Source organism: Zalophus californianus, chromosome 14, assembly GCF_009762305.2.
Source record: "Zalophus californianus isolate mZalCal1 chromosome 14, mZalCal1.pri.v2, whole genome shotgun sequence".
NCBI classification, from domain to species: Eukaryota; Metazoa; Chordata; class Mammalia; order Carnivora; family Otariidae; genus Zalophus; species Zalophus californianus.
In genome coordinates, this window is record NC_045608.1 from 6,168,930 (window position 1) to 6,184,010 (window position 15,081).

General features: G+C 45.0%; 1 protein-coding gene across 1 annotated transcript in view; it reads right to left on the reverse strand.

Annotated features, from left to right (window-relative positions):
* DNAH10 (dynein axonemal heavy chain 10) overlaps positions 1 to 15,081 on the reverse strand; it is a 131,685-nt gene that overhangs the window by 97,003 nt on the left and 19,601 nt on the right. Inside the window, exons 10-16 of the mRNA XM_027575699.2 lie at positions 13,752 to 13,950; positions 11,264 to 11,458; positions 8,181 to 8,351; positions 5,817 to 5,993; positions 5,034 to 5,159; positions 4,093 to 4,265; positions 2,942 to 3,093 (exon numbers count right to left, since the gene is read on the reverse strand). Of these exons, the coding sequence (XP_027431500.1) occupies positions 2,942 to 3,093; positions 4,093 to 4,265; positions 5,034 to 5,159; positions 5,817 to 5,993; positions 8,181 to 8,351; positions 11,264 to 11,458; positions 13,752 to 13,950 (1,193 nt within the window). The remainder of the gene's footprint in view (positions 1 to 2,941; positions 3,094 to 4,092; positions 4,266 to 5,033; positions 5,160 to 5,816; positions 5,994 to 8,180; positions 8,352 to 11,263; positions 11,459 to 13,751; positions 13,951 to 15,081) is intronic.

Here is a 15,081-nt window from a genome sequence, read left to right on the forward strand (position 1 = left end):
AATTAAAATTAAATTAAAAAGTAGAGGGAACTTCTAAGTAGAGGGAGTAGACGTGCTTTTCCTTATTCCTCCTGCTAAAGACAGTTAAGAACCCTGCACATTATCTATAAAACAAATATAAAACTCTAAAAAATAGAGAAGAAGAGAGTAGAAGCCAACCAGCTAGGGACCTTGGAACCTGAAGAATGAGTTCCCTGGGTTCTTTTTCCTTCTATATCTCAGACTTCGAGCTTAAGAAGTTGGCAACCCATAAACGCCAAAGCCCCAAAAAAGCCTGCTCTCTCTAGCTAAAGCACCAGGAAAGGGACATCCTGGCAAGACAGAAAATTTTACACAGTAACTGCTCTACTCTAGCCAAACACCATAGAAAAAACTGTGACCTCACCCAAGCACTTGCCAATAAGGACCAGTTGGGGAGCCTAGACTTCCACCTTCATAATACTGTGATGAGGTACCCCAACACCTCTGCCCCTCATGCCCGCCATGGTAGTATCAGAGGCGGCCATGGAGGTAGAAGGGACTATGTACAAAAAATTAATTTTATCTCTATAAACTAACAAACATATAGACACAAAAATTAACAGAGTATCATTGACAACCACTCAACAAAAGATTAACTACTTCCGCATAAATCTAACAAAACATGTACAAAACTTGTACGTTGAAAACTACGCAGTGCTAACAAAAGAAATCAAAGATCTAAATAAATGGAAAGATACACCATATTCCTGGATTGCAAGGCTCAACATAGTACCGATATCAATTTTCCTCAAATTGATATACAGAGCTAACATAACTCCCAGAGAGCATTTTTTGGTAGATATAGACAAGATTATTCTAAACTTTAGGGGCGCCTGGGTGGCTCAGTTGGTTAAGCGACTGCCTTCGGCTCAGGTCATGATCCTGGAGTCCCGGGATCGAGTCCCGCATCGGGCTCCCTGCTCAGTGGGGAGTCTGCTTCTCCCTCTGACCCTCCCCCCTCTCATGCTCTCTCTCTCTCTCATTCTCTCTCTCAAATAAAATAAACTCTTTAAAAAAAAAGATTATTCTAAAATTTATATGGAAAAGCAAAGAACTAGAACAGCCAAAACAATTTGCTTAAGAAAAAAAAATGGGAAGAATCAACCTAGCCAATTTCAAGACTTATACCATATAGCTACAGTAATTAAGACTGTGATACTGGCCGAGGAACAGACACATAGATCAATGGGAAAAAAATGAAGAACCCAGAAGCAGACCCATACAAACATGCCCAGCTAGTTTTTTTTTTTTTTTAACAAAGATGCCAATTCAATTTAATAGAAAAAGTTAGCCTTTTCAATAAATGATGCTGAGGCAATTGGGGGAGGGGGAGGGGGAGAGAAGGAAGAAGAAAAGGAGGAAGGAGGAGGAGAAATCAACTTAAGTCTCACACTTTGTACAAAAAAATTAACTCAAGATTGATCACAAACTTAACTGTAAAATATAAAATTATAACATATTTAGAAAAAAAATAGAAGAAAGTCTTTGGGATGTAGGTCGAGGCAAAAAGAGTCCTTAGACTTGACACCGAAAGCATAATCCATAAAAGGAAAACTTGATAAAATGGGGTTCTCAAAATTTTAAACTTTCAGTCTGCAAAAGACACTGTTAGGACAAGGAAAACACAAGCTACAGAGTGGGAGAAAATATTTGCAAACCACATACCCAACAAGGGGCTAGTATCTAAATATATAAAGAACTCTCAAAACTCAAAGTAAAAAAGCAAACAGTATAATTAGCAGAGGGGCAAAAGACATAGACATTTCACCAAAGAAGACACACAGATGGCAAAGAAGGACATGAAACCATGCTCAACATCATTAGCCAATACAGAAATGCAAATAAAAACCACAATGAGACCATTACACAGCTATGCAATTTAAAAAACAGTGACAATACCAAAATGCTGGCCAAGACCCAGAAAAAAATGGAACATACATTGCTGATGGAAATCTAAAATGGCACAGCCACTCTGGAAAACACCATGGCAACTAATAACAATAATAATAAAGCCCAAACATGCAAGTAGCATAGGACCCAGAAATTGGACTCCTGAGCATTTAAACCAGGGAAATGAAACTCATGTTCACATAAAGCCCCACACACAAATATTTTTCTAGCACAAATGTTTACTCACCATAGCCAAACCTGGAAACGACCCAGGTATCCTTCAACAGGTGAATGGCTAAATTAGGGCACATCGATACCATGGGATTCTAGCCACCAAAGGAACACACTACTGATACATGTAACAATTTGGACAACCTTCCAGGGAATTATGCTAACAGAGAAAAGCCAGCCCAAAAAGGTTACGTACGATTTCATTTATATAACACTCTTGAAATGACAAAATTATAGACGTGGAGAGCAGATTCGTGGTTGCAGGGCTTGGGGCTAGGAAAGAGAGTGAAGTGGATATGACTTTAAAAGGGCAACATGAGTTCCCCCTGCAATGTGGAAACGCTCTGCATCTCAACTGTATCAATGTCAATATGTCTGGAGTGTGAGTTGTACTACAGTTTTGCAAGAAGTAACAGTTGCGGGGGGACACTGAGTAAAGCATACACAGCACCTCGCTGTATTAATTCTTACAACTGGGTGTGAATCCACAAATTATTTCAAAATTAAAATTTTAGTATTAGAAAAATATTAGGAGAAAAGTAAAAGTCATTTTATTTTTGGAGAACAAAGAGTTGGGTCAGCAGTGTCCAAATGGCATCCTATCTGGTCTTCAGTCCCAACTAAAGCCTTGAGATTAATTCTAAGTCCCACCAAGTATAAATGATTAATGTTCAAAACTCAGGTGTTAGCGACATCTACATACACACAAAAATTATAATTTAACTAAAACAATCTAAAAACAATTATTTTTGCATCCCAAAGTCTAAAAGGTAATAAATAGGTAGATGAATTATGTTACCTAGTGAGTTCCAGTTTAGCCTCTTATATCCAGACCTAAACACTCTTATTAATTCCTGGGAATGATCGTCGAGAAGAAGAGACTCTGCCTCATTTAACGTTCCTATGAGCATGTGATAATGATCCAACATATGCCGTATTCCTTCCGTGTACCTGTGCATCACAGGAAAGTCTTTGATACTAGGACGTACAATGGAGCTCATAAAAAGCTTAACCTTTTAGATAGGTTACAAAAGACAATTAACCAGGCTTAAACTATGTCTTTTTTTTTTTTCTTTTTTTAAGCTGACTGCCCGCCCAGCATGGAGCCCAACATGGGGCTCGAACTCGCGACCTTGAGATTGAGACCCAAGCCAAGACCAAGAGTCAGACACTTAACTGACTGAGCCACCCAGGCGCCCCCAGGCTAGAGCTCTGATAGAAAAATTTGCAGAAATTGAAAATAATGCCAGTCTTCCCACTAACTTTCTTTTTTGGAAAATATTGGTTACTTTTCATTAGAAACTTATTTATGTTAACATGTAATGGAATTGTTATTGTTACTTTTGGATGAATGGATTAATACATAGTTTAAACATTGCTTAGTTTTAATTTCTCATCCTGGTGGCTATCAAATGCAGAAAATAGAAAGCAGGAGGGGGTGGGGTTAGCATGAATTTTTAAGAATGTATAAAGGGGTGGGGCACCTGGGTGGCTCAGTCGTTAAGCGTCTGCCTTCGGCTCAGGTCGTGATCCCAGGGTCCTGGGATCGAGTCCCGCATCGGGCTCCCTGTTCCACGGAAGCCTGCTTCTCCCTCTCCCGCTCCCCCTGCTTGTGTTCCCTCTCTCGCTGTGTCTCTCTCTATCAAATAAATAATCCTTTTTTTTAAGACTTTATTTATTTATCTGACAGAGAGACACAGCGAGAGAGGGAACACAAGCAGGGGGAGGTGGAGAGGGAGAAGCAGGCTTCCCGCCGAGCAGGGAGCCCGATGCGGGGCTCGATCCCAGGACCCTGGGATCACGACCTGAGCCGAAGGCAGACGCTTAACGACTGAGCCACCCAGGCGCCCTATCAAATGAATAATCTTTAAAAAAAAAAAAAAAAAGAATGTATAAAGGGGTCCTGAGATCAATAAGTTTTCTGTTGATTTAAGAGAAGAATTTTTTTACCTAAGAAATTTGTCCTCCTGGAGAGCAACATTTCTTGCTAATTCAGGGACAGAGAATCCTAGCTGTTCCAAGTACTTTGTTTCGTTAATAATCTCCTTGAGGGCAGGTGAAAAATTGATTGCAAACACAGACCCCTTGTCAGAGTTGGCCGTCTCGTCAGCAACGGAAGAAGTCTGTGGGAAAGAGGTCTCACAAGCATGGCAAGGGTGGTCCAAAAAGCAGCCCGTACAACCCAAGGTCCACATACATTTGAAAAAGATCAGCGTAGGGCCCTGGATGGGGCCAGACTGGGGAGCCGGCTGGAGCTAGCTCGAATACATATTTTGTTCAACGAACAGTGTTTAAAGAATTTTAGTCACTCACATTCCCAAATTGGTCAACTGCATGTAAAAATCCAGAATTCTGGCTTCCCTACTGACCCCATCCAGCCCTCTGCGCTCATTTTGGTCCCTGCTGCAGGATTTCAGAGACCACAGGTCTAAAGCCTCCACGCCCAGGTCTCTCCTCCCCCCGAGGATTTCTTTACTGAGCATTTGCCATGTAACAGGCTCGGTATAGCCCAAGTGCTGTGGACAAGGGTGAATCATGGGAAATGGCATTCTCCCGTAGGTCAACTGCCAGCTATTTCACACATGGTTCAATGAATACTTTGTGTGTTGAGGTCCTCTGATCCGACTCATTTTACAAATGGGGAAACTGAGGCTCAGAGTTGAGCCGCTTGCCCATGGAGTGAACCGGGCTGCCGGATTCCGACACGTTTCCTAGCTATGACAAGATGCTGCCTCCATCTCCCCCCCAGGCAGCCTCGGCCCTTCTTTGCCTTTGATTTTGGAAATACCCATCAACGGCAAGCATGTCAACACACCAAACCTCAAGAAAATGGTGGACTCCGTCGTCTACCCTGACTGCCCTAACCTGGGCAAGGATCTGGAAATACACACCTTCGTGAGCAGACTCTTCTTCATAAGAGTGGGCAGGACCAGCTCCGTGGCCTCTCTCCACTGCTCGTACTTTCTGTTCTCATAGTCCTTCATTGTCCTACCCACTTCCAAGTACTTTTGTTTTACCTGTCAAAGAATTCAGGCAATTGTCAGTTTGCCCTTGGAAATAACACTTTTCTCTCTCTCTCTCTTGCTCTTCCCCCAATCGTTCTCTTAAAAAAAAAAAAAAATGATCTGTGAGCACATTTTGCAGAAGGAAGCGTACAGATTTTCACAGATTTTGGAGGGTGTGTTTAAGATGGTATGGCTTGAAATCCACACCAACTAGCAGAGATCAGTAGACCCCAGCCTGTGGGCTGCCTTTGGTGCAGCCCGAGAGCGAAGAACAGCTTTTACATTTTTAAATGATTAGCAGGAACCCAAAAAGAACGATAGTGCTTTGTGACATGTGAAAAGTACACGAAATTAGAATTTCGGTGTTGGTAAAGGAAATTTTATTAGAACGCAGCCATGCCTGTTCGTTGGCATACTCTCTGTGGCTACTTTCTTGCTACACCACGGCAGGGTACGACCTGCAAATGCCTAAAACAGTTACTCTCTGAACCTTTAAACGAAAGGTTTGTCAACTCCAGTGATCTAACATACAAAACCCATGGGTGGGGGAGGGACAGTATTCCAGAGAAGCTGAAGATCAAGTTCAGGGAGATGGATGTGCTCCTCCCACAGGCAAACCCACGTGGTCTCTGAAATACACAGGGGACGACTCGAGCAAAAGCAACATACTTCTCTTCCTCGGTCACTGTCCAGTATTTCCTCCACTTCCTGAAACCTGAGGATGGTGTGCTTGATCCGAAAGAACAGGGACCGTTCCCAGTAGATTGCACCTGCTACTGGAGGGTGATTTTTGTACAATGGTGGGTTGTCCAGGTTCTGAACAAAGAGTTTATTAACTATGTCGATCTGAAAAGCGAGCAGAGGTACTCTGTAAGTGGTACACTTCGGCACGTGAGCCAAGAGAGAATGAACTTGAGGTGTCTTTAAAGCAACGAACGCTGGAACGTCAGAAACCGAACGAGATACAGAATCATGCTCTCGGCTACTTATCGTTTACTATTTTTTCTTACACCCCAGCAGTTTTTTTCTTTGTGCTCCAAATTGCCTTATTACTACAGACTATGTACAATCATTTCAGTGACTTATTAGATATTCTGAAATCTGTTCTAGGCATGACCAGCGGCCAGGCCTGCATTGTGCGTGCATGCGTGCCCGCACACTTGCGCACGTGCATGCATGCGCTCACGCACCACTGAGATTTTTTAATGATTTATGTGATTTTTTTCAAATTATGGTAAAATATGCATAGCATAAAACGCCCATCTTTAAGGGCATTTCAGTGCACGAAGCACATTCATACCCACCACCATACAACCACCACCACCATCCGTCCCCAGAACTGTTTCATTCCTCCCAAACTGAGACTCTGTCCCCATGAAACATTAACTCCCCATCCTCCTCCCTGACTGCTGGCACGCAACCACTCTACCTTCTGTCTCCTAATTTGACTCCTCTAAGCACCTCGTGTAGGTGGAATCATAGAATAGGTGGGGTTTTCTATCTCACTTAACAGAATGCTTACAGGTTCATCCATGAGTCAGAATGTCCTTCATTTTTAAGGATGAATCATATTCCTTTGCATGGAGAGACCACATTTTGTGTATCCATTCCTCTATCAATAGACATTTGGGTCGCTTGCACATTTTGGCTAGTGTGAATAGCGTTGCTATGAACACGGGTGTGCAAATATCTCTTCAAGACTCTGTTTTTGGGCTCCTGGGTGGTTCAGCCGTTAAGTGGCTGCCTTCAGCTCAGGTCACGATCCCAGAGTCCCGGGATCGAGCCCCACATCGGGCTCCCTGCTCAGCGCGAAGCCTGCTTCTCCCTCTCCCACTCCCCCTGCTTGTGTTCCTGCTCTCGCTGTCTCTGTCTCTGTCAAATAAATAAATAAAATCTTAAAGAGAAAAAAAAAAAAAAAAGACTCTGTTTTCACTTCTTTAGGGTCTATGCCCAGAAGTGGAATTGTGGGACCACATGGGCTGGACCTGCATTTTAAAAGGAGCTCCACACTCTCGGGTGGGTAATTAGATGTGGGAGACAGAATAGCAGCCCCCCAGTAATGGTCCTGATCCCCAGAACCTGTGGCTATGTTACATTATATGAAAAAGGGGACTCAACGTTGCCAAGCAGCTGACCTTGTAATAGGGCGGTAACCCTGGTTTAGCTGGGTGGGCCCGAGGTAATCACAAGGGTCCTTAAAAGAGAAAGAGGGAGGCAGAGGGGAGGGTCAGAGCTATGGACACGGGACTAGCCATTGCCGGCTCTGAAGATGGAAGGGGGCCATAAATCTCTAAAAGCTGGGAAAGAAAACAACAACAAGGAAATCGACTCTCCCTAGAGACTCCAAAAAGGAATACAGCCCTGCTGACCCTTGGATTTCAACCCAATGAGACCATGGCAGACCCTTGACCTTCAAAATCGTATATAAGATAACAAATCTGTGTGGTTTGAAGTCACAAAGCGTGTAGTACCTTGTTCCAGCAGCAAGAGAAAACTACACATTCAGAAATCACTTTATCCCTTTATGTCACACCAAATGATTATATCACATATTCTCATTTTATCCTCTGAGTAAAATGATAAGCAATTTCTGGGGGGTCTGTTTCTCCCACTAGATACTGACCTCTTCGAAGGCAGAATCTGTGTTTTACTCATCTCTCTATCTCTGTGTCTAACCCCGTATTTGGAACATGCGAGCACCAGAGACATTTTTCTGAATTAATATATAAACACATGCGTAGTTAGCTAGGACTTCCGCAATGACTAATGTGATTCTTACTACTACTAACTCATACAGAGCCCATCACGGTGTGAGCTATGTAATGTTGTACTTGATAAATTCTTACTGAATTTCTTCACTAAACAAGCAAACCCACTTTGTTTCGGTTGCCTGTGGCACGTGACATGTTTATTTGGGAAAATTCCACAGTTTCTCTGAATTTGGATGCGAGAGACAACTGAGAGCATGATTCAATTCTTCGCATTTTGCCAAGTGCCTTTTACTGCTATGGCACCTATAGAGCCCCCAGTTACCTCTTTGCAGTACTGTGCAAGAATATCATTAAATTTCATCATCATTTGTCGATTGATAGCGTCCCGTGAACGAATATGCTTAAATTTTAAAAGCATGTCGAATGCTGCTTCAGCTGACCGAAGCGTCTTAAAAGATTCATCAATAAAATTTTTTGCTTCTTTCTCAATAACCTGACCAAAAAAAGGAAAAAAAAAAAAAAAGGTAAAAAAAAAAGAAACACACACACAACACCAGTCCTTATGTCCCTATAACTATCCTGCAAAAACAAAGTGGCAAGAAATAAGCAAAAAAGAAATTCGTGATTTGATATGGATTTCCACTGTGCTCTAGTGGAAGCCTGGTGTCCAGTTAAAAACAGCAGATTGGCTGCATTGGCTTTCGGATCCCTCCCCTCATTCAGTTCAAAATGGTCAAAAGGAAATTTTTTTAAGTGTTAACCCATATAAACAAAGAAAACGGGAGAGGCCACAACAGCAAGAAGAGATACTTCAGGAGTTTTAGGCAGACGGAAATAAATAACGTTACGGAAGGCAGAGAATCACAACCTGATGCAACAGGGGAGCAGGCAGGAACCCATTTCCTCCCCAGGAAAACTCCAGGAGGCTGAACATTTGGAGACACCCGGTATCAGGAGGCTGAGAGGCAAACACAGGACCCCTTCTCTGCCCAGCATGGCCAGGCCACTCTGCTTCCTCTGTACCCTTATCCCATCCCACTCTAAAAAGAGCAGAAGGTTGGTTCTAGAAAAATTAAGTCAGAGTGACATCAGAATTCAGGAGCGTCTGGGTGACTCAGTCAGTTAAGCGTCTGACTTAAGCGTCTGACTCTTGATTTCAGCTCAGGTCATGATCTCAGGGTCGTGAGACTGAGTCCACGTTGGGCTCCACACTGGGCACAAAGCCTGCTTAAGATTCTCTCTCTCCCTCTGCCCCCCAACTTTGCACGCACACACTCTCTCAAAAAAAAAAATCAGAATTCTAATAACACTGGAAGCTAGAAATCAATGAATACCTTCAAATTTCTGAAAAAAGTTACTTCAACCTTAAATTCTGTAACTTTATTTCAGAATTCACACTTACAAGACTCAAAAAATATATGTCCCATGAAAACTTTCTTAGGAAGCTTCTAAAAATTGTGTGCCAGCAAAACAAAGAGCCACAAGGAAAGAGGAAGATGTGAAATCTTAGAAAACAGGATCCAACAGATATCAGAAGAGATAAGAAGTCCTAGGGTGACTACTTTGCAGTAAGTCTAAAGAGCCAACAATCTAGACTGGAGCAGAAAGGGAGCGAGCTCTGGGACAAAGGCCTCTAGGAAAATAATAGCACTGATATTTTTGAGCAGATGGAACCCATGTGATATGTGGCAGAAGTGTTAGAGCAGTTGGGGAGAAAAATAACAAGCATGTAAATAACCAAGCAAATCAAAATAAAAGCAATGATGAACTTTAGGAAAAATGAAGGGTTGTACGAGAAAGGTGGTGTGGTTATGATGGGCTTCTTGACTCAGCAGTCAACAATATTTGCACAGACATGAGTAAACACTAACCATTAATTTAACCAAAAGTCATGATAAAACTATGTTAGATAGAGGCGAGGAGCTACAGGGGTAAGAAGAGGACAGGCAAGTCTATATCTACTCTGAAAAGGTGGTAGGTGTCTAAAACTGATTAAATTGATAAATCAGAAAGTAACCACATTGGCATGTTCCTTAGGAAATAGGAAGGTATCACATTAAAAGGACAAAAAAAAAAAAGGAAATAGGAAGGTAAACAACAAAAAAGGTCTAGAATTATGAAAAATGACAGCAAGAATGGGAATGGAGAGGAGTTAAGCATGGGGTTGCTTTTTCTTATTAATAGCCTTTTAGTATTACTTGACAAAGTGACTTAATGAAAATTTCAATTTAAAAATTAATAACACTTGGGGCGCCTGGGTGGCTCAGTTGGTTGAGCGACTGCCTTCGGCTCAGGTCATGATCCTGGAGTCCCGGGATCGAGCCCCGCATCGGGCTCCCTGTTCAGCGGGGAGTCTGCTTCTCCCTCTGACCCTCTTCCCTCTCGTGCTCTCTATCTCTCATTCTCTCTCTCTCAAATAAATATTTTCAAAAAAATTAATAACACTTAAATAAAATAGAAGCTGAGAATAAACTAGATACAATTAAAATGGAAATGTTTGGGGGCCCCTGGGTGGCTCAGTCGGTTAAGCGGCTGACTCCTGGTTTCGGCTCAGGTCATGATTTCAGGGTCCTGAGATCAAGCTCCACATCAGGCTCCATGCTCAGCAGGGAGTCTGCCTGAGGATTCTCTCGCTCCCTTCTCCCTCTGCCCCTCCCCCTCCTCGTGCGCGCTCGCACTCTCTCTCTCTCAAATAAATACTTTTTTTTTTTTTTTTTAATGGAAGTGTTTAGAAAACCCAAGAAGAACTGTCTGAGGTTGTCCATATAAAAAGATGCTCTGGGGTTATAAATGGGAGTGCTACTGAGGTACTTCCCACATGAAGCTGAAAAGGTATGCATGATGAACCATCCACCATCCTATCACACGGTGTGGAGTGAAACTATATTCTCAGTACAGTCTCTCTTTGAAGGCTCTGCCTCCTCCACACCCCAAGCCACAACCTCCTGTATCAGCTCCCACCTCCTGTCATACCCCAGCCCAAACCAGCCTATGCTGTGACCAGAAGAACCTTCCTCAACCATAATTTTGATTATCTCACCCCATTGGCCAACAACCTTCAATGGCTCCCTGCTGTCTACTAAATCAAGTCTCATTCATCACCCTCCTACATCCTCTCCAATTATACACCCAACCTACCTTTGTAGAAATGCTACTGTGTCCAGCTTGATTTAACCTTATTCTACCAAGGGATAGGAATGGGGACAAAGGAGTTTAAGGAATGTTCACTTCTACCTATACTCCTCCATATTGTTTCTGGATTTTTTTTTTTTTTTTTTTTTACAAATAAGCAGGTATTACTTTTTATAACTTAAAAAACATTCGAAGCATGACTAAATAACTAATTTAACATGGGGAAAACATGGTATCAGCTTCCAAGATTAAATGGATCGATGAGTTACTTGCCAGAACTTCAATCTTGAAGTCATCCATAACGTATTTCCAGTACTGGGAAGACTTGATGCTGAAGGGGTCAAAGGCCAGGTTTTCCATGGGGGTGACCAGGCTGTCCACCCTGCATAGGACATCATCGATGCGCTTGGGATCCCCTGTCACTGCCTTTAGTTCGGGACCAAATATATTGTAAAATTCCTCCATAACCTGCCCAAACAAAACACAAGGAAGTTGCCTTTTGGTTTTCTCATGAATGTTCTAACTACAAATCGATTGCATCGAGATTGGCCTGAGGGCAAGAATCACGGTCGTGGGATCCAGCCCCGAGTCGGGCTCCTCGCTCAGCGGGGAGACTGCTGGAGATTCTCTCCCTCTGCCCCCCCCCAAACAATAAATCTTAAAGAAAAAAAAAAAAAATCACGTCACACAGGCAACTTCTTCCCAGTCTAAGACCTCTGGTACTATGCCTACTGCATGCAGGACAAGATCCAGACATCCTGACACAGTTTGCAAAGTCTACGTGTTCGGCCCCCGCCTTCTCCTCCAGCCCCTCCCCATACTGTGCCTCCCACGCCGCCTCCTTGCGGCGCAGCCTGGCCCTCTTTCAGTCCCATGTTCCTCCCTATCGCAGGGCCTTCGTACTTGCAGTTCAAATCGCCTAGCTAGCTACTACCCATCGTTGGTGATCACTTTATAACGTCCAACCCCTTAGAACAGGTCAGGCCCTGGTACACACTTCCAGAGCCCCTTCGACTGCACTTTTCAGAGCCCTTAACGTCAGCCACAGCTGTGTATCTGTATGATTGTTAGGTCTACCATCTTTCTTCTACCAGACTGACAGCTCCACGGAGCCACAAGCTAGGGACATGCTTGCCAGGGCCAGCTTCATAGGCGTGGGACCCAGGCAGGTGCACAGGGCTCCAGGCTCAGAAGGGCCCCATGCTGGGTGAAAGGCTCTGCTATGACCTTCTTGAAATTCTTCATAATTTTATCTTTGTACGTGCATTTTGTAAATGAGGTCTGATGGGACAGCCATGCGCACATATGAGAAGGCAACTGGGGTCTGCATTCCCCTACTCCTTCCCCCGCAGAGCGTGTGATGCCCCACGACCCCATAAGCACAGGATTCCGGCGGGCCCAGCACATGTGCCAGTTCGGAGACATTCGCAATCAGGACAAGTAAGCGTGTTGCATCAACAACAAGTACTCGAGGACCCCAGCTGCTCCGCGAGACCACGTTCTCCCTTCAAACCAGACTTTGCTTCAGACACAGGAGGCCACGCACGGTTCTGAGAAACACGCCTGAATAGGAAACCGACCCCATGGTTTCCTGCTCCTGTAACTTCCCCGTGTTCACCAGCTGCGCACCCCAAAATGATGACATAGGACGAACGGCAGAGACCCCGAAGAACTCTCCTTTCCCTCCGAGCCCTTCCCCCGCTCGTCGGCAAGCTGCGGGGAGAGAAGCCTGGCAGAATGGGCGTGCATCGAGAAGTGAGAGAAAAACTCGTGTGGGGTGTTGCCGCTGTTCCAGCAACAAGACCGTACGTCTGCGCATCCCAGCGACAAAGCACAAACTGTGATTCTGCATACAAGCCAAATGCCCTTGTATTTGCATTTTAAGCCAACACTGCACAATTTAAGGATGAACAGTAAAATTCATGGAATAATTTAAATGTTTAATTTCCCTTTACTCTCTTTACTTTGCTATAGTCGTGGCAAACAAAAACTAAAGCCCGCTAAGGCAAGAGACATCAGGAGAGAGAGAAAAGCTTTATATTTTAATGTTTTTAACAGCATTTTTTTCCTGCTTTTTGAACAAGGGGTCCCACGTCTGTTTGCACTGGACACTGAGGGTTAGGTGGCTGGCCCTGGATTTGCCCCCACTGTTTCTCTAGCAAGTGCAGGTGCCTGGCACAAATGAGTTCTCAACAAATTCTAAGAGTCAATGAATGGATGGACCTTTGGGAGACAAAGGACTGTGGATCATTCATCCACTCAGCCACTAAACCGTTTTACATTCATTTAGGAGAGAGAGGGATCAGATAAACGGGGGGGGGGGGGGGGGGTAGGGTCCCTGGTGGGTAGGTAGAAGCTGAAGCAATGGGCAAGCATGAGGTGGCTTCAGGAGAGAAGTCTTGGAGGCGACTTTGAGAAATTCCAACATCTAATGGGAAGACAGAGGAGGAAGATTTTGCCAAAGACACCGCGAAGGAATGGCCGCAGGTCAAAGCACAGCCAAAAGCAAGGAGACAGAGGGGTGTCGCAGAAGACAAGGAAGAGGTGCAAGAGGTCTGGTGTGGCTCTGGTATATTCTGGTACATTCTGAATACTCTCTCAGGCGCTTCCCCCTGCCAGACTCCCCCGTCTCCTGGCTGCCCCCCACACCCACAACACACAGAGAGTGTGCCATCAAAAAGCCAAACTGTTTTCCATCGGGCAAGTCCCAACTCCAATCAGCCTCACGTGCAGCAGAGAAAACGTCTGCCAGCCTGCCCACCTGCAAAATGTCGCAGAGATCCTGGCAGATGGTGGCCATGTAATCCGTTCTCTCAAACAGCCGCTTTCGGTCAAACTCCCACCGAGCTTCTCTCCCTGAAGCCTCGATCTTGGCCCTGGTGTCAAAATAGGCCTTTTTCCACATGTGGAGGACGTTCCTGGCCTCCAAGGTTTTGTGCTGGGCGCTGGCTCGATTTTCTCTGAGAAGAAAAAGAGAGGCCGCAATGGGGGGGGGGGGGGGGAGAGGCAGAGCTGCAGTGGGGTCCCAGCCACACTCCCCAAGGGCAGCAGCCTTCTAGGGGGAGAACGCTCGCGGAGGAGCAGGGCCTCCCTGATCTCACAGCCCGGTGGGGAGAGCCGCTGCCCCGCCCTAGTTGGCAAGGGGTGAGGCCCTTGTACACCTGCAAGGTCATGATCGCAAGCCACACCCAGGCTGACCTTTGCTGCAGCCGCCCACCCAGCCCACAGGAACCACAGTCCCCCCCAGGGAGCTTTCCGTCTGAGCTGGGAAGGGAGCAGGCGGCCCTGGGCCCCAGGCTGGAAGTCCACAGTGGAGGCTGCACCACCAGAGTGAAAAGATAATACCAAGGTTTTGGTACCTATTTCACCTGTATAGATTTTTGGGGGGGTTTTTTGTTTGTTCGTTTTTAAGAAAGTGAAGATCTGCAGCTTCTTCAACACTTGATCCCAGAGGCTCTCCTACCCTTAGGGGCCTGGGGTCCAGAAGGAAGTTTCCCTCTGACTGTGGGACTTAGTCTCTCCCAGGATAACTAAGGAAGAAGGTCCTGATTAAAATAACCTACGGGGTGCCCGAGTGTCTCAGTCGGTTGAATGTCTGACTCTTGGTTTTGGCTCAGGTCATGATCCCGGGGTCCTGGGATCGAGCCCCGCATCGGGCTCCCTGCCCAGCGGGAAGCCTGCTTCTCCCTCTCCCGCTCCCCCTGCTTGTGTTCCCCTCTCTCACTGTCAAAAAAATAAATAAAATCTTTAAAAAATAATAAAATAAGACAACCTGTGTATCCCCACAACGGGGTGTTACTTGGCCATAAAGAGGAAGGAAGCACTGACACCTTCTCCAACACGGGAGAACTTTTTTTTTTTTTAAGATTTTATTTATTTAGTTGACAGAGAGACACAGCGAGAGAGGGAACACAAGCAGGGGGAGTGGGAGAGGGAGAAGCAGGCTTCCCGCGGAGCAGGGAGCCCGATGCGGGGCTCGATCCCAGGACCCCGGGATCACGACCTGAGCTGAAGGCAGATGCTTAACGACTGAGCCACCCAGGCGCACCCCAACATGGGTGAACTTTGAAAATGTGATGCCGAGTCAAAGG